This window comes from Leucopleurus acutus, assembly GCF_964270905.1.
Source record: "Leucopleurus acutus genome assembly, chromosome: 12".
Classification (NCBI taxonomy): Eukaryota; Metazoa; Chordata; class Mammalia; order Artiodactyla; family Delphinidae; genus Leucopleurus; species Leucopleurus acutus.
Window position 1 is genome coordinate 48,205,123 of NC_139154.1, and position 22,500 is coordinate 48,227,622.

The 22,500-nt window shown below is 56.1% G+C and overlaps 3 protein-coding genes across 4 annotated transcripts in view; 2 read left to right on the forward strand and 1 right to left on the reverse strand.

Annotated features, from left to right (window-relative positions):
• The window catches only part of EMILIN1 (elastin microfibril interfacer 1), a gene marked incomplete at its 5' end in the record, with an annotated part of 7,520 nt that extends 2,886 nt beyond the window's left edge, over nucleotides 1-4,634 (forward strand). The window contains 5 exons of the mRNA XM_082851489.1: nucleotides 214-2,133; nucleotides 2,502-2,618; nucleotides 3,015-3,032; nucleotides 3,192-3,329; nucleotides 3,808-4,634. Of these exons, the coding sequence (XP_082707615.1) occupies nucleotides 214-2,133; nucleotides 2,502-2,618; nucleotides 3,015-3,032; nucleotides 3,192-3,329; nucleotides 3,808-4,145 (2,531 nt within the window). The 3' untranslated portion in view covers nucleotides 4,146-4,634. The remainder of the gene's footprint in view (nucleotides 1-213; nucleotides 2,134-2,501; nucleotides 2,619-3,014; nucleotides 3,033-3,191; nucleotides 3,330-3,807) is intronic.
• A 331-nt stretch (nucleotides 4,635-4,965) lies between these two features.
• Nucleotides 4,966-16,605, forward strand: KHK (ketohexokinase). 2 transcript variants are annotated; one of them, XM_082851633.1, is made up of 9 exons: nucleotides 4,966-5,559; nucleotides 9,369-9,485; nucleotides 11,495-11,629; nucleotides 11,817-11,951; nucleotides 13,805-13,877; nucleotides 14,610-14,756; nucleotides 15,797-15,885; nucleotides 16,023-16,180; nucleotides 16,267-16,605. In XM_082851633.1, the coding sequence occupies exons 1-9, from the start codon at nucleotides 5,468-5,470 to the stop codon at nucleotides 16,350-16,352; spliced, it is 1,032 nt and encodes a 343-aa protein (XP_082707759.1). In that variant the 5' UTR covers nucleotides 4,966-5,467; the 3' UTR covers nucleotides 16,353-16,605. The 2 variants fall into 2 exon arrangements, with proteins under 2 accessions (XP_082707759.1, XP_082707758.1); XM_082851632.1 differs by lacking the exon at nucleotides 11,495-11,629 and having other exon boundaries at nucleotides 16,267-16,592.
• Nucleotides 16,606-16,827: 222 nt separating this feature from the next.
• CGREF1 (cell growth regulator with EF-hand domain 1) overlaps nucleotides 16,828-22,500 on the reverse strand; it is a 12,528-nt gene continuing 6,855 nt past the window's right edge. The window contains exons 2-6 of the mRNA XM_082852318.1: nucleotides 20,114-20,207; nucleotides 18,971-19,036; nucleotides 18,811-18,881; nucleotides 18,547-18,671; nucleotides 16,828-18,350 (exon numbers count right to left, since the gene is read on the reverse strand). Of these exons, the coding sequence (XP_082708444.1) occupies nucleotides 17,904-18,350; nucleotides 18,547-18,671; nucleotides 18,811-18,881; nucleotides 18,971-19,036; nucleotides 20,114-20,196 (792 nt within the window). The 5' untranslated portion in view covers nucleotides 20,197-20,207 and the 3' untranslated portion in view covers nucleotides 16,828-17,903. The remainder of the gene's footprint in view (nucleotides 18,351-18,546; nucleotides 18,672-18,810; nucleotides 18,882-18,970; nucleotides 19,037-20,113; nucleotides 20,208-22,500) is intronic.

The following is a 22,500-nucleotide window of genomic DNA, read 5'->3' on the forward strand; positions in this document are numbered from 1 at the left end:
GCGGGAAGGAGCCATGGTACACATGTGGCTTAAAGGCATTCAGTGAATGGAGTTTCCTACCATCTTTTCTTGCCCAAGTCACGCAGCTAAGGAATGGCCACATCAGCTGGGACCTCTGCCCTCTTGTTGGAGCTGGGGAGCGCAGGACCTAGGAGGTAGGCACTGAGCTCTGAGGCCTAGCCCCTCGACCTTATGCCTTCCCCTCTCTGCCAGGACCTGGGGAGTCACAAAAGGTGCAGCAGCTGGAGGAGCAGGTGCAGAGCCTGACGAAGGAGCTGCAGGGCCTCCGGGGTGTCCTGCAGGGACTGAGTGGGCGCCTGACGGAAGACGTCCAGAGAGCTGTGGAGATAGCCTTTAATGGGAGGCAGCAGCCCGCAGATGCAGCTGCCCGCCCCGGTGTGCACGAAACCCTCAACGAGATACAGCAGCAGCTGCAGCTCCTGGACAACCGCGTCTCCACCCACGACCAGGAGCTGGGCCATCTCAACACCCATCACAGCGGTGGTGGCGGCAGCGGTGGCAGCAGGGCTCTGGGCCCAAGCCCGGCCCCTCCCGGCCACAGCGAGGAGCTGCTGCGGGAGCTGGAGCAGCGGCTGCAGGAGTCCTGCTCTGTGTGCCTGGCGGGGCTGGATGGCTTCCGCCGGCAGCAGCAGGAGGACAGGGAGCGGCTGCGAGCGCTGGAGAAGCTACTGGCCTCCGTGGAGGAGCGGCAGCGGCAGCTCGCTGGGCAGGCCCTGGGCCGCTGGCCCCCTCCGGAGTGCTGCCCTCCAGAGCTGGGCCGGCGACTGGCTGAACTGGAGCGGAGGCTGGATGTGGTGGCTGGCTCGGTGACAGTGCTGAGCGGGCGGCGAGGCGCCAACCTGGGAGTAGCAGCTGGGCAGGGGGGCCACCCCCCAGGCTATACCAGCTTAGCGTCCCGCCTCGCTCGCCTGGAGGACCGATTCAACTCCACCCTGGGCCCCTTGGAGGAGGGCTGGCGGGGGCTTCCCGGGGGCCTGGGCCACTGGCTGCCTGCTGCCCGGGGCCAACAAGAGAGGCTGGAGGGGCTGCTGGCCAACGTGAGCGGGGAGCTGGGGGGGCGGCTGGCTCTGCTGGAGGAGCAGGTGGCAGGGGCTGTGCAGGCATGTGGGCAGCTCTGCTCTGGGGCCCCGGGCGAGCAGGGCTCCGAGGTCAGCGAGATCCTCAGTGCCTTGGAGCGCAGGGTGCTGGACAGCGAGGGGCAACTGCAGCTGGTGGGCTCAGGCCTGCACAAGCTGGGAGCAGCTGGGGAGTCCCAGCAGGCCACGCTGGAGGGACTGCAAGGGGTCGCGGGCCAGCTCCAGGGTCGGGTCGATGCGCTGGATGAGACGGCTGCAGAGTTCACCCTGCAGCTGAATCTCACAGCGGTGCGGCTGGGCCAGCTGGAGGGGCTGCTGCAGGCCCGTGGGGATGAGGGCTGTGGCGCCTGTGGTGGTGTCCAGGAGGAGCTGGGCCGTCTTCGGGATGGTGTGGAGCGTTGCTCCTGCCCCCTGTTACCCGCACGGGGCCCTGGGGCTGGCCCAGGTGTTGGGGGACCGAGCCGTGGGCCTCTGGATGGCTTCAGTGTGTTCGGGGGCAGCTCAGGCTCAGCCCTCCAGGCCCTGCAGGGAGAGCTCTCCGAGGTTATTCTCACCTTCAGCTCCCTCAATGACTCACTGCATGAGCTCCAGACCACAGTGGAGGGCCAGAGTGCTGATCTGGCTGACCTGGGAGCCACCAAGGACCGCATCATCTCTGAGATTAACAGGCTGCAGCAGGAGGCCACAGAGCACGCTACAGAGAGTGAGGAGCGCTTCCGAGGCCTGGAAGAGGGACAGGCACAGGCCGGCCAGTGCCCCAGCCTAGAGGGGCGACTGGGCCGCTTGGAGGGAGTCTGTGAGCGGCTGGACACGGTGGCCGGGGGACTGCAGGGCCTGCGCGAAGGCCTCTCCAGACACGTGGCTGGGCTCTGGGCTGGGCTACGGGAAACCAACAGCACCAGCCAGACGCAGGCCGCCCTGCTGGAGAAGCTGCTAGCGGGGCAGGCCGGCCTGGGCAGGAGGCTCAGCGCCCTTAACAGCTCCCTGCTGCTCCTGGAGGACCGGCTTCACCAGCTCAGTCTGAAGGACCTCACTGGTGAGGGGGCAAGAGGAGGCACGGGGTGGGGGCACTCCTTTCAAGTCCTTTCTTTCTCCTCCCCTGGCCCTGCGACAGCCCAGCTTTCACCTCATCCACTTTCTCCTTGCCCTGCCCAGCATGAATTGCAGACCCACCTCTGTCCCAGGGCTTGGTTTGTCCACAAGAGATGATCCAAGGTCCCAGCTCCCCGCCCTCCCCTGACGGCTCAGACAGGCCTGTGGGTGGACGAGGGGTGCTGCTCTGCTGGCTAGGTACCCAGCATGGGCAGCGAGGGGCCCATCACCCTGTCCCTGAATCCACCACCTTCCCTGTCCTTTGGAAACTCCTTTTTATGGCTCTCCTTCAACTTAGTTTTGTCACTGTAGGTCCTGCAGGTGAGGCTGGGCCACCAGGGCCTCCCGGGGTAGAGGGACCCCCAGGCCCTGCCGGACCTCCGGGACCTCCAGGCAAGGATGGACAAAAGGGGCCCATCGGACCACCAGGTATGTGGGCTGAGATCCTCGCTGCAGCCAGGGCTACTCCCAGCCCCAACCCCGGCTGCCCCGGGCTTCATTCTACTCTGAACCGGACAGAGAAGGGGGGAAAGAGGCAAGGAACTGGGACTGCTACATGGCTGACAGTGACTAGGAAAGTGACTAGGAGCTAGGATAGTCACTGTGTTGGCCAGTTAGCTGTGGTGGCCTCACTGCTGTGTTGAAGACGATGCCTGAGCCTATAAGGTTGAACAGAATGGACCCTATCTGTTCCTCCTTTTCTTGATACGCCCAGTTCTGTTTTGGAGTCTGCATAGCACCTAGCACAGCGGGAAAGCAGATGTTTGCTGAGTGACTTAGCGAGAGCTGCCCTACTTCTCACTGCTCCCTTTTTTCTTCCCACAGGTCCCCAAGGTGAACAGGGTAAGTTCCTCTCATTCAGTGCTGGAGGGCGGGGAACTGAACTAGGATTTGGAGGATGGAAGGCCTCAGACAGCCCTGGGGGTAGAGACCCAGAAGGGGAAGGGGGCTGGGCAGCCCTGCACTGAGCGTCCACTCTGACACCCTCCCTACCCCACCTAGGAGCAGAGGGGGCACCAGCAGCCTCTGTGCCCCGGGTGGCCTTTTCAGCTGCCCTGAGTTTGCCCCGCTCTGAACCAGGCACAGTGCCCTTTGACAGAGTCCTGCTCAACGATGGGGGCTATTATGATCCAGAGACTGGTAAGCCTGGGAGTGGGCAGCTGGGCACTGGGGGGAACGGGGGAGGCTGTGCAGTGATATGTCCCCATTCTTGCCGTTTCAGACAAGCTGAGTCTTTTCATTCTCTGGTTTGGGGAGACCCCTATTCTCTCCTTCATTTATTCATTCTCACCACAGCTTGGACTGGGGGGTGAGGTGGGGAGGAGAAAAGCCAGGGAGGGGAAAAGCCGATCATTCCACAGCTCTTTATGGGGGCCTCTTCTTGCCCAGGCACTGTTTTAAGTGCTGGGGATGGGGAAATGAACAAAACACTGGTTTCCCTGCCGTCCGTGGAGCTCAAAACACTGGTTTCCCTGCCGTCCGTGGAGTTCTAGTAGAAGAGAGGTGAAAAGACCCAGAGGGTCCCTCCGCACGTAGTCCAGGAGTTCTGCAAGGGCTCCCGGACACCTTCCCGGCCCCTGCCACCTGTCTCCCTCCTGATTGCCACTGTTGTCCCCAGGCGTGTTCACGGCGCCTATAGCCGGACGCTACTTGCTGAGCGCGGTGCTGACTGGGCACCGGCACGAGAAAGTGGAGGCCGTGCTGTCCCGCTCCAACTTGGGCGTGGCCCGCATAGACTCCGGTGGCTACGAGCCTGAGGGCCTGGAGAATAAGCCGGTGGCCGAGAGCCAGCCCAGCCCGGGCGCCCTAGGCGTCTTCAGCCTCATTCTGCCGCTGGAGGCCGGGGACACGGTCTGCATCGACCTGGTCATGGGGCAGCTGGCGCACTCGGAGGAACCGCTCACCATCTTCAGCGGAGCCCTGCTCTACGGGGACCTGGAGCTAGAACAGGCATAGACAGGGAGCCGGGCCCCACCGGCCCGAAGTGTCTACGCCGGCCAGACAGCCAGCGGGGGTGGGGTGGGGGTGGGCTCCGGGGCGTCTCGCCTGGGACGGGGCCCCGACCCGGGGCAACCTGCAGTCTCTGTACCCGCCGCAGCAGCGCAGGCGCCCAGAGCAGCGTCCTTCCCACGGTCGGAGTGCGCCGGGTCGGGGACTCTGGGGTCTCCTCGTCCAGACTTTTGGCCTGATCGCCGTCCCTGCAAGACTCGGACTGCGGAGGAGCTAATCCTCGCACACTTTGCTCCCCCAACTGGCCTCTAGGCCGAATCCCTGGGCTCCGGGACTCTCTCGAGGGGGCTCCGGCCCCCACCGCCATACTAAACTATTCAGGAATAAAGACACTTGGGTTTTCTAAAAAAAAAAAAAAAAAAAAACTAAACAAGCTGTCTGCTCTACTATGTGTTCAGGGGTAGATAGGCGTATACAGGGGACGGGGTGAGGGAGCCCCGGGTTCCGGACCCTGCGCGCGCCCTCCGCTCTGGCAGGGGTAGCTCTGCCCGCACTTGCACTGGACGCGCAGGCGAGAAGTGCGCCCGGGGGCTTGGAGCGCTAGCCGGGCCCCACTACTGGTCGCGCCTTTTCCGCCTGCGTCCGCCAGAGGGCGCTGGGAGCCGAGACCGCGGCGCCGCTGGGCGGTGTCTTCCGTCACGTGACCTCCGCCGCTCATCTTGCGTGCCCCAGCTGCTCAGCGGCGGAGGCGACGCCTCGAGCTGGGATTGGCTGGGTCTCGGGGGCGGGGCGGGACAGCGGGGACCGCGCCAGCCGCGGCTCTGGATGCCGGGGTCTGGGACGCAGCTGCGAGGCCAGACTCAACACCGCGGGCCTAGAGTCTGGAGAGGGAGCCGCGGATGCAGGAGAGGGCGGGACAAGCGATGCCTTTCTGCTGCACTTTCTCTTGGCATTCATGAGGTTGCCTAGCTGCGCTTCAGAGAGATTTGTATTAGCTCGGAGTCCGTCTGACAAGTGAGGAAACTGAGGGCGAGAATTTGAAGGCGTAGCCATCTCCTGGGCCCGCAACCTGCTAAGAGGAGGCCAGGGACCAAGACCGCGGGGTCTGCACTCCCAGGCCCGCTGGGGTCGATGCGCGTGGGGAGCAAGAGCCCGGCTCCGTCCTCTGCACCTCGCCGCTGCAGGAGGCTCCTTGGAGGAGGAGCTCGGGACGCGGAGGAGGAGCCAGTACAGACTCTGGGAGCTGGGACACGATTCTCCGGGATAAGAGGCAGAGCCCGGGAGGAACCCCGTCAGCCGAGCGGGCAGAAATCTCCGGGAGCAGCATCATGGAAGAGAAACAGATTCTGTGCGTGGGGCTAGTGGTGCTGGACATCATCAGTGTGATGGACAAATACCCGGAGGAGGACACGGACAGCAGGTAGGGGCGCCCGGGCCCCTCGGAAACCCTAGGGGCCGCTGCAGCCCCGCGTTGTGCCAGGCGGCCAAGACTACAGGGCTGCGGAGCAGGGAGGGGGGCCCGGGGGGCCCGCAGCGAGGCCTTGAGAGCCGCCTTGGGAGCTGGTGCCCCCTGCCCTCTGCCCGGGACCTGGGGAAAGAATTGAGGCCTTTAGTAGTAAGATCCAGGCTTTGGATAGCGTTGTGTTCTCCAGTTCCCATTTCAACCCTGGGACCGTGTCAGACATCATTATCCCCATTTTACCCGAGTAGGCTAAGCAAGTAAAGACCCTGAGGGACGCAGTTATTTATCCACGGGCACACAGCTAGGAAGGTGCAGAACCAGTTTTTTTCTTTTTAACGAGAACTGTGCACTTGCCTATCACCAGCCTTTACTTCTAATTTACCACATATATATCTCATCTGTGTCTTTAAAAAATTTTTTTGAGGTAGCTTACAATAAGAAGTATGTGCAGTTAGACTGTTCGAGAACTTTCAAAACCATGGTGTTCAAGCTTCCCTGTAGCTCGGGGCTTGCTGGCACGGCAGGCAAATTTGGAGATGCTGTGAGTTATGGGTAGAGCTGGCTCATGAGCCACACAGACTTTCCCCTGGTGCCGAATTCCAGAAGTTTACCAGAAGTCCTTTTTCCAATACTCAGTGAACAGCATAGTGGAAGAGACCCTTCTTGGTTGTCTGGTAGAAGTTGAAAAGTCATTTGCTGGTTCCCGTATTTACTCTTGATCACCCTTACACTGTGATCCCGAGACACTTCTGTGTGGTGGAATCCGTGGCTGTCTCTTGGTGCAATCTAGTGCTCAGAATACGGACAAGAACTGCTTCTTGGCCCTCACTTGTCTCAGCTAAGAACTGGATGAAAGGCGAGTTCAAGATTGAACTCGGGAAGGACACTACAGCAACCACAGCCAGGAGGCTCACTGAGGGCAGAGCCCCCGGCATTCTTCAGGCCGTGGGTCCACACAGCACTGTCACAGGCATTGTTACATAGTTTCCTCACAGCAGCCCATGGGAAGCGTGTAAGGATCAGTTGCTCCTCTCTTTAGAGATGAGGAAGCTAAGGATTTGGAGGAATTAGACAGTTTCTGTAAGGGGCCACGTAGTTGATGAGTGGCAGAGTGGTGGTCACAACTCAAGCGTCCTGATGCTAGTGTTCCAGCCCTCCGCCCTCTCTGGTGCTCCCTGTTCCTTTTTTTTTTTTTTTTTTTTTTTTTTTTTTGCGGTACGCGGGCCTCTCACTGTTGGCGCCTCTCCCGTTGCGGAGCACAGGCTCCGGACGCACAGGCTCAGCGGCCATGGCCCACGGGCCCAGCCGCCCCGCGGCATGTGGGATCTTCCCGGACCGGGGCACGAACCCGTGTCCCCTGCATCGGCAGGCGGACTCCCAACCACTGCGCCACCAGGGAAGCCCCTCCCTCCCTGTTCCTTTGCTGCTGCCCGCCTCATGGAGTTGACCCTTTGCTTTGGGTTGCTTTGTTTGCCAGAGGTGACAGCCCCAGGCAGAAGGTGCAGGGACAGTGGGGGGAGGCACAAGGGTATGCTGCCGTGTGGACCTAGCCCACCTTCCAAGGTCAAGCCAGCCCCAGGACTTGGTGTCCAGTGAGGAGTCAAGTTTACTTTCCGGAGAACAGTGCAAATTCTGGGGCTCCAGTTTCTCTAGGAACTGTGGAGGACCTCAGGGGACCCAGAGCACTTGCTCTGCTGGAGCTGAGTCCCGGTGCCTTTGAGCTTACTCATGTTGGAAGGCTGGGACAAGAGCCTGCTGGTCCACCCTGACGGGAGCTGGTTCCGACGCTGGGCACTAAGCAAGGCGCCTCTCTGAAGAGACCCTGTGTGCTCCCTGCGCTTTAGGGAGTATCTCCCTGCTCCCCCAGACCCATGGCTCTGCTCCTCTGTGGAGCAGTTTGGTTGTCCACAGGGCCTCTCTCCTGTGCTCCCATCCCACCCAGCCCAGCTCCTGGACTCCGTCTTGCCTCCCCGATGGGCAAACCAGAGTGGGGACACAGTCCTTCCCAGCATCTGAGCCCCACCTTTCCCAGGCTCTCTCCGTAGGCAGCCGAGAACTGCCACCTGGAACTCGGCCAGACCCCTGAGGAATGGCCCTGCCTCCCAGAGTCCTGGCTGAGAAGGACCTTCCGGAAAGCATCTTCATGCTCAGCAGAGCATTTCTGCACAGAAAGTTGGGTGTCAATATAACTTTGAAGGGGTCCCACAGAGTAGAACTGTGTACCCTTTCTCTGAAGCCTCGACAAGCTGGGACCCAACTACTTTCCATTCAGAAACCACTTGCAGTGGTTTGGGGTCAGGAGACCCGGCTTCTGGTATCAGCTTTGTCATTAACTGTTGTTGGGACCTTGAGCAAGTCCAGTCCCTCCAGGCTTCTCCTCTCTTCTCTGCATGAAAATTTCTCTAAAGCTCATAGCTTGAGAAATGTTTGACCTTTTGCAGATTAGTATCCTTCTTTCTAATGAGATCATGGTCCCCTTTTCCCAAGGCTGAAGGGAACTTCAAGGTTAAGCTTTGTGTACAAATATACCCTGGCCTAAAAATTCTACTTCATTCATTTCTCTTAATTAGTAGTTCTTCGGTACTTGTTCCGCTTATCGTAAGCTGCCACAGTTATTATTATCCTTTTTGGAACTGGAAGCATAGAAATAACAGCCTGTACTGTTACCTCACAGTATTATTGGAGCACAAATGAGAAACCATTCAGGTTCTTTGACTGTGTATGTATGAGTTATCATTTTTGTTGTTGATGATGACAGTGAAGCCCTTCAGGTGTATCTTGACTTAGTTTCCTTTTGTTAGATTTTCAGTAAAGATGGAGAAAAAAAAAGGAAGAAAAAAAAAGGTAACTATGCACTGTGATGGATGTGTTAACTAACCTTATTGTAGTAATCACTTCACAAAATATATGTATATCAAACTCATCACGTTGGGGCTTCCCTGGTGGCGCAGTGGTTGAGAGTCTGCCTGCCGATGCAGGGGACACGGGGTCCTGCCCCGGTCTGGGAGGATCCCACATGCCGCGGAGCGGCTGGGCCCGTGAGCCATGGCCGCTGAGCCTGCACGTCCGGAGCCTGTGCTCCGCAACGGGAGAGGCCACAACAGTGAGAGGCCCGCGTACCAAAAAATTAAAAAAATAAAAAATAAATAAATCATCACGTTGTACACCTTCAGCTTTCAGAATGTTATATGTCAATTATATCTCAATAAAGCTGAAAAAAAAAGGAGAAACAAACAAAAATGGAGAAAAACTGGTCTTCACTCAGTGATCTTTTTAACTTTTGTCATCATAAAAGTTACCACACACAACTTTCTTAAATGATCACAATGTCCGGGTTTGCTTCCTGTCTTAATTATTTTAATCTGAGTTATTACTGAAGTGGTCTCTCCTAAGACAGGAGCAGCAGGAGATTTGCCACCTTTGAGAAGAGGCAGCTCTCAAGGAGGAGGCTTGGTGGGGGGTCCCTGTAACAGAGGAGGAAGTAACCCAAAGTCAGTGAGACCCTCAAATTGTGATGGGCCCAAGTGAGTGCTTTCCTGATGTCATAAGAATAGGTGAAAGATAGAAATGAATCACTGTGAACTTGAATTTAGCCTGGGCTGGGGAATAGCTGAGCCTCTTCCCTTTGCTGAGCCTAAGGCTGGCCTGGATGCTTTCTGAGGGGAATCTTCTGGCTTTTACATCCTGTGGGCCCTACTCAGGGCTCAGCCCTGCTTATCCCAGCCCCAGCCTGCTGGATCTGCAGGGACCCTCCTTGTGTTTTGCAGGTGCTTGTCCCAGAGATGGCAGCGTGGAGGCAACGCATCCAACTCCTGCACTGTCCTCTCCCTGCTTGGAGCCCCCTGTGCCTTCATGGGCTCGCTGGCCCCGGGCCACGCTGCCGAGTAAGTGGAGGGAGCAGGGGAGGGTGGCCCACAGGGTGGGGGGAGAAGAAGGAAGCCTTGGCCCTGGGTGGGCGGTCTCTGAGAAATGGTTTGTGGCCACCAGAAATGGGTGGGGCGTGGGGAGTGGAGTACCAGCATCCCAGACCCTCCCTGGTGTGGCTTATCTGCTGCTCAGTTGTTAATGCTGCTCCTGTTAAAGGTTTCATTTTCACAGCCGTTTCCTTGGCCAGTCCCTGGAGCCTGCTTCGGCTTCCCACCTTCTCCTTCCTTGTTTCCAACAGACTGTCTGCGGTGGATGTGACTTTGCCCTTCTCAAGTCCCTAATCCTGCCTGTCCTTTTGGCAGAAGGCAGTTAGGGACATGCTGTACCTGCCCTCTCTCGGGGATGTCCTGCATCCACGGTCCCAGGGTCCAGGCCTGCAGTTTCTTTCCCAGCTGAGGGGGCAGGGCCAGTGATTGTGTCCCCGTTGTTCACTGAAGCAGCGAGAGCTCCCTGCCCAAGGACACCCCAATGCCACGTGCTAAAGCTGGGCCCAGCCCCATGCCTCCCAGCTCATCGGCTAGGAGGCTGCAGCCCGTAGTGGCCCACACGCTTCCTCTATGTTGGCTGCTGCGGGGACCCAAGAGCCCTTTGACCCCTGGCACTGCCGACTCAGCAAGCGCTTATCAGGCGGTGAGGCCCACTTTGCCCAGTGTGGGCACAGGGGCAGGCTGCCAGGTTGCTGGCCTGTAAAGCACAGCCCTTTGAACCCTGGTTTGAGAGGGGCTGGTGCCAGAGCCCAGCCCCAAGCCGCAGCCAGATTCCCTTCCTTATGAGCTGGCACGAGAGCCTGCCCTGTGATGTGGGACGGAGGGACCCGGAGCCAACAGCTGCTCACTTGTCAGCCCTCTTCAGCAGCTGCCTTCCCTCCCAGCTAGAGCAAGACCGTGCCTCTTGCTTTGGGGTGGTGGACCCACCTCTGTGTGGCAATCATGCTGATAGCTGGGCCATTCCAAATTCTCCCCATGTGTTCAACAAACACTGAATGAGCACCTACCATGTGCCTGGCACTGTGGGTGCAAAAAGTTATTTGGCAAAAACCAAATCATATTCTCCATGCTGTGGGAAAGCTACTATTTAAAGGATCCTTGAGACGTAAGGCAAGGAATGATGCCCCGATGTGGTACCTCTATACAAATCTGTATTGTCCAGCCTTGGTGTTGCCGAAAGTGGGGTTCAGCCATAGTGAGAAAGGCCAGGATGGTGGCTGGACTGCTGGGCGTAGTGGCCACAGCTCATTTCCAAAGAGCTGGGAGGGATGGGTGGCCTCCTTGTTCTGCTGGTACAGTCTTCCTGAAGGGCCACCCCCCCGGCTCACTCTGATTGGAGGGGATTCTGAGCGAGAGTCCTGGACCCGGTCCATACTGAGGGGCCTCAGGCACTGAGAGGGCTTGCCACTGTGGAAGGAGCGGGCAGTGAGCAGGGCCACCGAGGCAGCACTACTTCCTGGCTGGGCATCGTGGAGGCAGGTGTAGAAGGAGAGGAATCACGTTAGGACCGGAAGGACTTCAGAGAGTGGAGTACCATGGGGATAAGCAAGCAGAGGGCACCTGGGGGACAAAGTATCACCTTGGTAATTATTAATACTGCCTGGGCCTTGCGTGATGCGGGCCACAGTGCCCTCACCTGCTAGGTTCAAACAGGGTGCATGTTCTAGGTCCCACATCTACCCCATCTAGCTTTATGAACGTGAGCAAATCCTTTCCAGCTTGAGTCAGATTGAAGGACAGGGTCAGGGTTGGAGTTTGCTTCAGTCAGGACCTAAAAGAATGTCCCTTAGGGTTTTTCTCACTAAGCTCCAGCCATGCTCTCCTGCCTCTCCTGCCTCCACACAGCCTGTGACAGTGACTCCCAGTCCCATCCTAGCCCCTGTGCTTGCACCCCAGGGTCCCCGGTGGCCCTGCCACCTACCCTCCAGTCCCCAAACCCCCGTCGAACTGCGCCTCCCCGGGTTACTCCGCCCTGGCAGTTTTGTCCTGGACGACCTTCGCCGCTATTCCGTGGACCTACGCTACACGGTCTTTCAGACCACGGGCTCCGTCCCCATTTCCACAGTCATCAGCAGCGAGGCCAGTGGTAGCCGTACCATCATACATGCCTACAGGTTTGTACATCTGTCTGCGCCTTGCCAGCTGCCGCCGCCATTGCCGTCACTCAGCTCCCAGAGCAGGACCCTCTCTCCAAGACCCGCGTGCTCCGGCACCGCTCCCCACCCCGTGGGAGGTCCAGGCCCCTGGTAGCCTCTAATCTGTGTCTCCTTGCCCTTCCCTTGGCTCGGGCTCCACCCCAAGCTTCCTGGTGGCTGACTTCAGGCAGCGGGGCGTGGATGTGTCTCAGGTGGCCTGGCAGAGTAGCGGGGAAGCCCCATGCTCTTGCTGCATCGTCAACAGCTCCAATGGCTCCCGTACCATTGTGCTCTACGACACGTAAGGCCCCCTGGCCTGCCCTGCCACAGCCCACCAATTAGCTCCCTCACTTGCCACGTGGGCAGCCCACTTGCCCACCCTCTGTGGCCTCTCTCTTGGTACCAGAAATTGTCCCTATGCCAAACTGTTCAGTGATTTCGGAATTGTTCTCAATTAGGGGAGAAGTGAGGTGGGAAGGGATGGGCTTTGCTCTGCCTGGCGACTTGGCCTTGGTCAACACCAAGGATGGGTGGGCAGGCCTGTGCAAACTGTAATTTATGATGTGATTCCTCCATAATCAGCCAATCAGCAGCCTGGGTGTGAGTATGGGGAAATTGTTCTGAGGACAGAGGGATGGGAGATGTGATTCAAACCATCTTGAGCCCTGAAGGGGGCCCACTGGGGTTTCCAGGGTCAGCCCCAGAGTTGCCAGCCTGCAGCATGGCACCAGGAGCTGAGGTTTGGGTGTTCGAAAGAGATGAGCAACCCCAAAGGTCCCAGCATAATGAAGCCAGACCAAATGCCACACGCCACTCACAGCCATTGCTGAAGGAGGGAAGGGGAACACTGGCTCAGCAGAACAGGGCCATCTGACGTGTTGCTAACCTCGGGCAGGGCAGGGGCATCCCTTTAGGGTCCCAAGCTTCCAGGGAGAGACCCCTTCTCATCTCTCCCAGATTCCCTCCTGAAAAATCTCAAGAGGTTTAGTTTACTGAGGAACTAGTGTGTGCCAAGTACTCTGTTAGGGCAGGGATGGCCCAAGCCCAACTGCCCTGGGGTTCTGACTGTCCCTGCTGCCCAGCATGACCACTGGACCTGCGGGAGGGGCAGTCATCCTAGAACAAGATTTATAACCAGTGGCCCTGGGCTCTTTGTGTCCCAATGAATGAGTGGGTAGGCATACATGCTAGACACGATCTTCCCATTGGGCAACCCTAGTCATCTGCCCATTAAGCAACAATCTGTAGCAACTTTGATCAGGGACACAACATGGGTATTCACAGGAAGGGAGGGAGAGGAGCTCCAAGGAGAAATGTTTATTGCCCACGGCCTCAGTCCAGGCATATCCACACACATTATCTCCAGCTGCAGCAGGCCTGCGGGGCTAGGGGTTCGGTCCCATTTACCGAAGGGGAAGCACCTCAGAAAGGCCACACTCACCCAGCTAGTTAAATCGAAGTAGGATTTGGCGCAGAACATGGAGGGGAGGACACTGGCTGTGTGTAGGTCTCTGGCCAAGGAAGGTCAAGGCGGACCCTTCCCAGGTCTCCACACCTAAGTCGGCCAAAAATAAACTCATTCTCAAGCACCAACCTTGATCCCAGGGTCATAACATGGAGCTGCCAAACTCAGGACAGGGCTGCTGTCACCCCTGGGGTGCCTGAACTGAGAGGACCCAGACCCGAGCTCCAGGCAGGACGGTGTGGCCTTTGTATTTTCCCAGGGCACTGCGTGGTGGTAGCTGTGTGTGCTGCTGGCAAGAGGAATTCTGGGAATTGTAGTCCCTGGTGCTCTGAAAGCATTTCGGGAGATATGGTCTGCAAGGCACGCAGAACTGGTCCCTTGCTTGACATATGTGGTGGTTGAGTTTGCCCTTAGATAATATCACAGCCTCAAACACAGGAAGGGGCATCCTTGGAAACTGCCTCCAGCCCCCTGTGTGGATGGAGCTGAGCAGGGCAAGGAGTGGTCTCGAGTTTAGCCTGAGACAGGGTCTGTCCTGGAGCTAAGCCTCAGAAGCATGTGCTATAGATTCAGCTTCCTGCCATGCTGCAGGCAGCGCCAGGCATAGGGGCCCTAGCAGCCAGTTAGAGATCCTGGCCCTGGCTGACCTCACCATGCCCCTTCTCTGTCCTTTCTGTCCTGCGACTCAGGAACCTACCAGATGTGTCTGCTAAAGACTTTGAGAAGGTTGACCTGACCCGGTTCAAGTGGATCCACATTGAGGCAAGCCCTGCCCTACCTGTGTTTTGAGGGCCTCAACCTGCCAGCCCTCCACATGTTCTGCCTTCTTCTTGGTTTCTTTGAACCATGAAGTACCTTAGAGATCAATGAATCCAACCCCCCTCACCCGCTCTCCATCCTCCTTTTATGTTTTCAGGTGGAAACTAAGGCCCAGAAAGACTGGGTGATTTTCTCAAGGTCACACAGCAGGATGTAGGTGCCAGAAGCAGGGTGCTGGCTCTAGGCAAAGTCTGGTGCTTTCTGTGTTACAGGCTGCCCCACCTCCTCTGGACTTGGCCTCTGGCAGGAGCCTGGCTGTAGGAGGCCTGACCTGTTACCTCTGGGGAGGCAGGAATGGGAGGGCCTGACCCAGCTCCCAAATAAAGGGAGATCTAGAATCTTCATTCCAAGAGAAGTTTTGGAGTCTAGGTGGGAGGAAACCTTGAGAAGTCCTGAGTTCTAATCCTAGCCCTGTCATTTAATTTATTGTAGGTCCTTTGGAGAGTCTCTCTTTTATTCTTTCGTCTTCTCATCTGAAATGGGAGGGCTGGTCAATAAGGTCTCCAAGGTCCAGAATACCACTAGAATTTTGAGACTTAGGATGGGGTTCTGGTCCAGCCTTCCTGGCCCCTCTCCCCCCTCACCCATGGTTCCAGCAGGGAGGGAAGAATGAGGCAGAATGAGACCAGCGCCCAGCTGGTCCTGAGTTGCCTGCCCTGCCCTGCTCTGCCCCAGGGCCGAAATGCATCAGAGCAGGTGAAGATGCTGCAGCGGATAGAACAGCACAACGCCAGGCAGCCTCCGGAGCAGAAGATCCAGGTGTCTGTGGAGGTGGAGAAGCCGCGAGAGGAGCTGTACCAGCTGTTGGGCTACGGAGACGTGGTAAGCATCCCCCACGGCCCCCCACCTTGCCACATCCAGCTTAATTTGGTCCTTAAAGGGAGTCCGAGTGTCCCTTGTCCTGCCTGTCACACTTAGGGCGGCACTTTGCGGCCTGGTGATATTGGCAGGTGGGGGCAAAGCAGAGGCAGACCTCTAGCTTAGGGCTCCAGTGCAGGCCTCAACAGCGGCCAAGGAGTAGAATTTCTCCACCCCAGCGGGCGCAGAGGTATGAAGGCAGCCAGAGGGCTTGGTCAAGGCCAAGACAGCCAGCCTCAGGGCCAGCCTGCGTGGAAGCCTCCCCTCCCTGGGCCTCCTGTCTTTTCCTCTGTCAAATGACAGGATGGGACTGTTCTCCGAGGTGCCCTCCAGTTCTGGGGTGGGAGGCATTAGGGGGTGAGGGAGGATGGGAAGGGCACTTGCGCATGGTAAGTGTGGAATGTACGTGGAATCGGGATGCTAATCCTAGCATCACAGTGGAGGCTCGTTGGGCCTCAGCCTTGGTTGCACGTTAAATGATGTGGATGCCTGAGCCCCACCCTCATTTTTTTTTTTTTTTTTTAATTTGGTTGGTAGAGGTGAAGCCTGGGCTGAAGTATTTTTTTAACAAAACACCCTGGTGATTCTAATATGTAGCTGGTGTTAAGGAAGCTCTAGAACCCCTATCCCTTTGTTTTAAAGATGAAGAAATCAGACCTAGAGGGCATAGCTGTATGCGGAAAGCCAAACAGAACAAAAACCCTCCTGAAAGCCGTGGTTTCACCCGCCAGTTGTAGATTGCGCCCCAAGACGACCTCAAGACTCACTCTGGGTTTTCAATTGTGAGGAAATTCGTTGATCTTAGAATAGGCCGGGGCTTTCGTGTCACAATTTACATGGCTGTTTTCTAGCATATCCTGAGCAAGTATGAAAACATGTTCCTGAGGGACAGCGAGATGCTACTTGGGGTTTAGGTGGCCACGATGGAGGAGCAGGTTGCTGGTAGTGAGGGACAGCTGGGGTAGAGCTCAGCTGACTGTCAGCCTCTCTTCCACTGCCCACAGGTGTTTGTCAGCAAAGATGTGGCCAAGCACTTTGGGTTCCAGTCAGCGAAGGAGGCCCTGAGGGGCCTGTACGGTCGCGTGAGGAAGGGGTGAGCTAGCGGAAGCCAGGCAGCGGCCCGGGTACGGGGAGTGAGGGAGCCTGGCCTCCAGGGTCTGCCCCGGGGAGGGATAATGAGGCTGGGGGCCAGGGCTGGGCTAACACCCAGCTGAGTGGAGGGTGTCACAGGGCTACGCTGGTCTGTGCCTGGGCTGAGGAGGGTGCCGATGCCCTGGGCCCTGATGGACGGCTGCTCCACTCCGACGCTTTCCCACCGCCCCAGGTGGTGGACACTCTGGGGGCCGGAGACACCTTCAACGCATCCGTCATCTTCAGCCTGTCCCAGGGTGAGTACCCCAGCAGCAGGCCCAGGGCCGGGGCCTGCCCCTGCCCAGAAGGCCCGGCTGATCTGGCTGCTCATCCCCCCCTCCAGGGAAGAGCATGCAGGAGGCACTGAGCTTTGGCTGCCAGGTGGCGGGCAAGAAGTGTGGTCTGCAGGGCTTCGATGGCATCGTGTGAGTGCCCTGTGGCAGGAAGCACCGGCTCACATCCCCGCCCCGGGCCAGCAACACTGGCTGCCGTCGCCCTCTCTTCTCTGGCCAGCTGGCATCAGGCTGCCTTGCCCCCCCAGGCAGATGCAGGCTGTGGGAGGGCTCCACCTGTGACCTGGCATCTCACATGGCAGAGCTGCAGAGCAAATAAATCTTCCCCAGCGCCAGCTTCCTTCTGGCAGTCTGTTTGTCTTCGATGTCTGAGCTGCTCTGGCTGGGGATTCTGGAGGCTTTGATCCTGCAGTCCTTCGCCCTTTTTTTCTCTATTCCCCAAATTCGCCTCCTGCCCAGGCCCAGAGGAGGGGCCACCCAGACCAGAGCAGCAGGAAGTGCCCCAGGCTTGCCACCAGCTGTGCCCCTGCTGGGGCCCCAGCTCAGGGTAGAGGGCCAGACTTCCAGCCTTCCTGGTGGGGGAGGAGACTTAACCCCTTGCACCCCAGGGAACCTTCCAAATAACCACAAGCCATGAGAAAAGCTCCTCTGGGCCCCAGCTCTGTCACAAGACTCCAGTGGCCACAAGTGTGTCCACATGGCTGAGCCAACCTGACAGGCCAGCGGGCAGGGAGCCTCCTCTGGTTTGGCGGAGCCTCTGCAGTCCAAAAATATCTCCCCAATGACTGACCCCGAGCCTGACCGCCCCCCCTTGGAGCCGCCTTGTGGTTAAGGCGGTGCCTGAGCCACAAATGTGACCCGGAATGCAAAGCATTGCTTTCCCTGGGGGAGACCTGGTCTGAGGGCATATGGGAATTGGTGAATTTCCACATGGGAGTTGGGGCAGGGGGGTGAGGCCGTAGAATGTGATAAAAGGTATGGGCTTTAGGCTCAGACAGGCCTGAATTCAAATCTGCCACTTACTTAGCTATGGGACCATGAGTACATTACTGAACTCCATCTTCCCCAATTTCCTCATCTGTCAAATGGTGCTAATTCTGCCTGGTCATAGAATTATCGTGAGGATAAAATCACAATATGTAAAATGACCAGCATGATGCCCAGTGTGTACTAGGTTCTCAATAAATGGTAATTATTAATACTTTCAGGGGTGGGGAGCAGATACAGGATGATGGAGAAGATCTACCCTGAACTGCAGGAGGGCGTTCTAGTGGTTAGGCCCCAGGGAAAGGCTGAGCTCCCTTCCCCGGGTTGTCTGCAGCTGGCTGTGGCCTAGTGCTGTACTCTGCTGTGTCTCAGCACTATCTGGGAACACTGGGTAAACTGAATTCCTGCACTCCCAAGAGGACTGCCCAGTCCCGACCCCCTGCAGCCTGAGGTCAGGGCAGGCTGGACCAGTGGATCGATGGCCCAGAGGGATGGGTTCATTTGGTTCTTTATTGGTTTTCTGGGCCCTAATCTGCCCTTCAACTTAGGGTCTCCCTGAGCTGCACAGAAAGACCTGCCACCTACTGGGGCCAGGAAGGGGGCACAGAGGTGGTCGTTGTCCTAACACACACACCCTACCCTTTGGGGCATATGTTCTGGCACTGAGACTTGTAGGTGTGCAAACCTGTATCCTCAAGGTTTATATCTCATCATTTTCCAGCTGAACAGCATGAACCTCAAGCTCATTTGGGGTTTTCTTAGACTCCAGTGTTTCCCTTGGAAGCTCTTCTGCTCTCTCTCCAGTGTCCCTGGCTTCTACCTGTCCCCCAACCTCCCCTCCAGGGCCTGGGGCTTCTCTTGCAGCCTCTGCCTGTCCCCCAGCCTCCTGTACAGGTTCCAAGGACTCCCTTCTGGCCTCCACCTGTCCCCCAGCTTCTTCTCTGGGACCTGGGGCTTCATGTGTTTCTTGTCTTGACGGGCTTTTAGCCAACAGAGGCCGCCTCCCAACATCCTGTGGCTCTGGGGGCTCTTTGAGATCTGTGTGCCTCGGGGCCTCTCCGGGGAAGTTGACGAGCTCTGCAGGGGTCATGAGCCCATCCCCATTCAGGTCCTGGGTCTCCAGCACCTCATCCACTACCAGGATCACCTGTGGAAGGGTCTATAGTGACTGGAGATGCTCCCAGGAATCCTGACCCTCCCAACACCCCCCTGCATCCCTGCCACGCAGGCTTGGAGCCCTCCTTTCACAGGGGATTCACCAAAAGAGTCATGATGAAAAAAACCAAAGCCCCAGGGAGCTGGGTCTTCTTCTGGGAGAAGGGCCCCCATCCAGCAGGGCTTACCGGGTTGGTGGTGAGAGAGTCGGAAGCTCCAGGGACCAGAGTTGCTGTCAACATGGACAACAGCTCCAGGCCATCCAGCTGTCCACTCTGGTCGTAGTCGTGGAGAGCAAAGAGGTAGAGGAGAACTAAGGAAGAGAGGCTGGATCAGAAGACGCGTCAGGGGACAGGTGGATCAGGCAGGAGTCGCGGGATGGCCTGAGGTCAGTCCCAGCTCTGGCTGCCCTGGGCCTCCCGTCCACGGGCCCCATCAGCCCAGCCCCTCACCCTGCTCCCGGCTCATGTGCTCCGGCTCCTCTTCCATCCTCTCTAGTCCCTTTAGGTAGCTCTGCAGAAGTCTTGCAGAAAAGCGGAAAATCAGTCCACGAGAGGCCAGTCTGCAGCCCCAAGCCTGGCCCTCGGGTGCCCCCCACCCCAGCCTACTCACTGAAGTTGCTCCTGGCCTGGCTGGAAGGGGTTGGGTAGAGGTGGATGCTGCACTTCAGGGTCCAGCCTGGAGGAGGGAAGGAAGCACCGGCCTTGCAAAGGGCCTCCTCTGAGGGCCCAGCCTCACAGCCTTCCATCCCCAAGCTCCTGGTAGAGTTCTCCCCCCAGACCCAAAGGGAGCTGCTTCTCCAGGTCCCCAAAAACGTTGTGGGGAGGAGGCCGTTCTGGCCTCCTCAGAAGCAGAACCTTACTCCCCAGACTCTGCCTTTGCAGATTCCTAGCTTAGATGGTAAGTGAAAATCCCAATAAAACATCTGGTTTGGTGGAGGCCAGAGGAAGCCGCACCTGGTAGACACAAGTTGGAGACCCAAGAAACCACCACAGTGGGCGGCAGGACAACACGCATCACGGCAACGCTTCCTCTGTGATGCTGGGAGGCGGGGGACAGGTCTCTGGCTGAGCCTGGTGGCACTGCCCAGTTTTATACAGACCCGATTTGCTCCATGACACAAAGTGGACTCTTTTTTACCCCAAGTTGAGGGCATATATGTTGGTTTTGTAGTTTCGATCTGCTCAGGGGCTTTTTGTCAGTCTTTAAAGCTCAAGATTTGCTCGCAGTTCTGGACAGGGATCCCTGTTGGCCCAAGTCAGTCCAGATGTGTGATGCCAGAGAGCTGGCAGGAGCTGCTACAGCAACTTTTGTCACTGCTGCCAGCCCTTGCTGCTGTGGCTGTATCCGTCCCCCGACCCCACCCAGCATGCCCACTGCATAGTATTAAGACACAAAACCTCAAGAAAGATATTCAAATAAAATAGAAGTGATATGCTAATGATCTCTATTTCTTTGGAGCTTCCACTATAAGGTCTTGATAAGAGGACTGTAATCCCTTCCCAAGCTTATAGCCTCACATCTCATTGGAAATGAGCTCCCGGTTTCCAAGTGAGTCCAGCAAACGTGTCGATGCCCACTTTGCAGAGGGCACTCTAACAGGCACAAGGCAGAAGCTGAGGTGGTGGGGATGATACAGAAGTCAGGGAGCGTACACCCAGTCTTCCGCCTCCCAGAGGGGCCCACAGCATACCTCTGATTCTCCAGAGACCCCCCTGCTCCCAGCCCACAGCCCTGCCCTCTGAATCCCGTTACCTCGTGGTGCCGTGTTTGGGAACAGCCTGACTCAGGGGCAGTAGCAGCAGCAGCACTGACATTCTCATCGTCACAGGTAACATCCTTCCTGTAGCTGGAAGTAGGAAACAGGGTTAGGGAATCAGAGGGAAGCAGTGTCTGCCACAGAGGGGGGAATTGGTGGGTTAGACAGGAACGCCTCTCTCCCTGCCTCTACCTGCCACCCAGGTGACAGGACTCCTGTGCAGGGAGGAGCCACACACGGACATCGGGAACTCTGCTCAAAATAAACCTTATTCCGGATCCAGCATGTAAAGCGCATAACGCAGACTTGTGCTGGGGGAAGCTGTGCTGCGGGCAGGACTATCCCACTCTTGCCCTGCCAGTCCCCCAGGTGCTTGGAGAAGTGCAGTTTAAGCACATACGATGTAGTTCAGTCCACTCATTTTACGAGTGGAAACTAGTTCAGAGAGGATGAGAAAAAGGCCAAATTAGAAGTGCAGAGTCACAAAAAGACCAAGCCTTAAACGGAGGGAAACAGATTGTTGGTTTGTATCTGTATTTGTATTTGTATAAAAACTCACTGAAGAACAAATCAAAAGAGACTAGACTCCTTGAAATAGGTCTACACTCAGGTAGGGCCTGAAAACACAACAAATCAGGGTCAATCCAACAGTGGCCCCAAGAATGGGTACTTATTAGACACAGGAAAACCAGATCCCAATAGAAAGGAAAAAACAAAAACCTTCCTTTAGACCTACATTGTGCAGGCCCACTGGCAGCACATCACTTGATTAAATGAAAATAGTCAAACAGAGTATCTATCAATGTGCAGAGCATGAAGCTTTCCAATTAGTCCCAAGATTGTATACATAATCGTGAGTTTCTGAGGAAGCAGAAGACCTCCAGAGCTGAGGTCTGAGACCTCAAACTCATCTTTAGGAAGACAAATCATGAGGTGCTTGATGGTCTAGAGCAGAGGATCAGGAACCCTCTGAAATGGTACCCTACACTTTGGCTGGCATTGAATTTTCCTGGAGAAAGGTGCGTAGCTTTCAGCAGATTCTCAAAGAGTTCCATGACCCTGATAAGGTTCAGGACCACTGCAGGGGGAACATCAGCTTCCTAAGAGCTCTTCCTAGAGGCAGTGGGCAACTGGCCAACAGGTGGATACATGTGTAGCTGTGCAAATAGAGCTGCCTTGAGGAAGAAGCAGCACAACATGGAAGTCCACAAGAAGGTGAAGCTCCTGAGAGTCATAGAAACTGTCTCTGTTTTTCTAGACATACGTGGGCCCCAACAGATATAGTGAGTCTACATAGTTTGTAGACTAAGACCTGCCGCAACCAAAAAAAAAAAAAAAAAAGCATCATGGAGGAGATAATAGGGGGAAAAAAAGAACCTAAAAAATAATTTAAAAGGAAGACAAATAGAAAGCATAAAATAAAATGGTAAAAACAGATCCAAGTAGGGCTTCCCTGGTGGCGCAGTGGTTGAGAGTCCGCCTGCCAATGCAGGGGACACAGGTTCGTGGCCCTGTCCGGGAAGATCTCACATGCCACAGAGCAGCTAGGCCCGTGAGCCATGGCCGCTGAGCCTGCGCGTCCAGAGCCTGTGCTCCGCAACGGGAGAGGCCACAACAGTGAGAGGCCCATGTACCACAAAAAAAAAAAAAAAAGATCCAAGTATATCATAAATTGTATAAACATAAATTGTATAAACTCATAAATTGTAATAAACATAAATTGTATAAACTCATCAGTTAAGAAATAGAGATTATCAAAAGGTACATAAAACAACATACAAGTTACATGCAATTTTCAAGAGATTAACCTAAAAAGTAAAGTCACAGAAAACAAAACGGTGGAAGAAGGATATATAAAGCAATACTAGAGGAAAGAAAGCTGGCAGAGTTTTATTGACATTAGAATAAATAGAATTTAAGGTGAAAAGCATTATTATAGATAAAAAAGTACCATGACAAAATGCACAAAAGTTTAATCCCCTAGGAAGATATAATGATTCTGAACCTGTATGTACCTAATAACATAGCCTCAAAACACCTAAAACGAAAACTGGCATAACACATAACATGACCAGAAATCCAGAACATTGACAATACCAAGTGCTGACAAGGATGTTGAGCAGCAGGAACTCTCATTCATTGATGGTGGGAGTGCAAAATGGTACAGTCGCTTTAGAAGACACTTAGGTGATTTCATTCCAGACTAAACATGTTCTTACCATACAATCCACCAATTAAACTCCTTGGTATTTACCCAAAGGAGCAGAAAACTCATGTCCACACAAAAACCTGCACGCAGATGTTTATAGCAGCTTTATTCACAATTGCCAAAATTTGGAAGCAACCAAGATACCCTTCGATAGGTGTATGGATAAAGAAATTG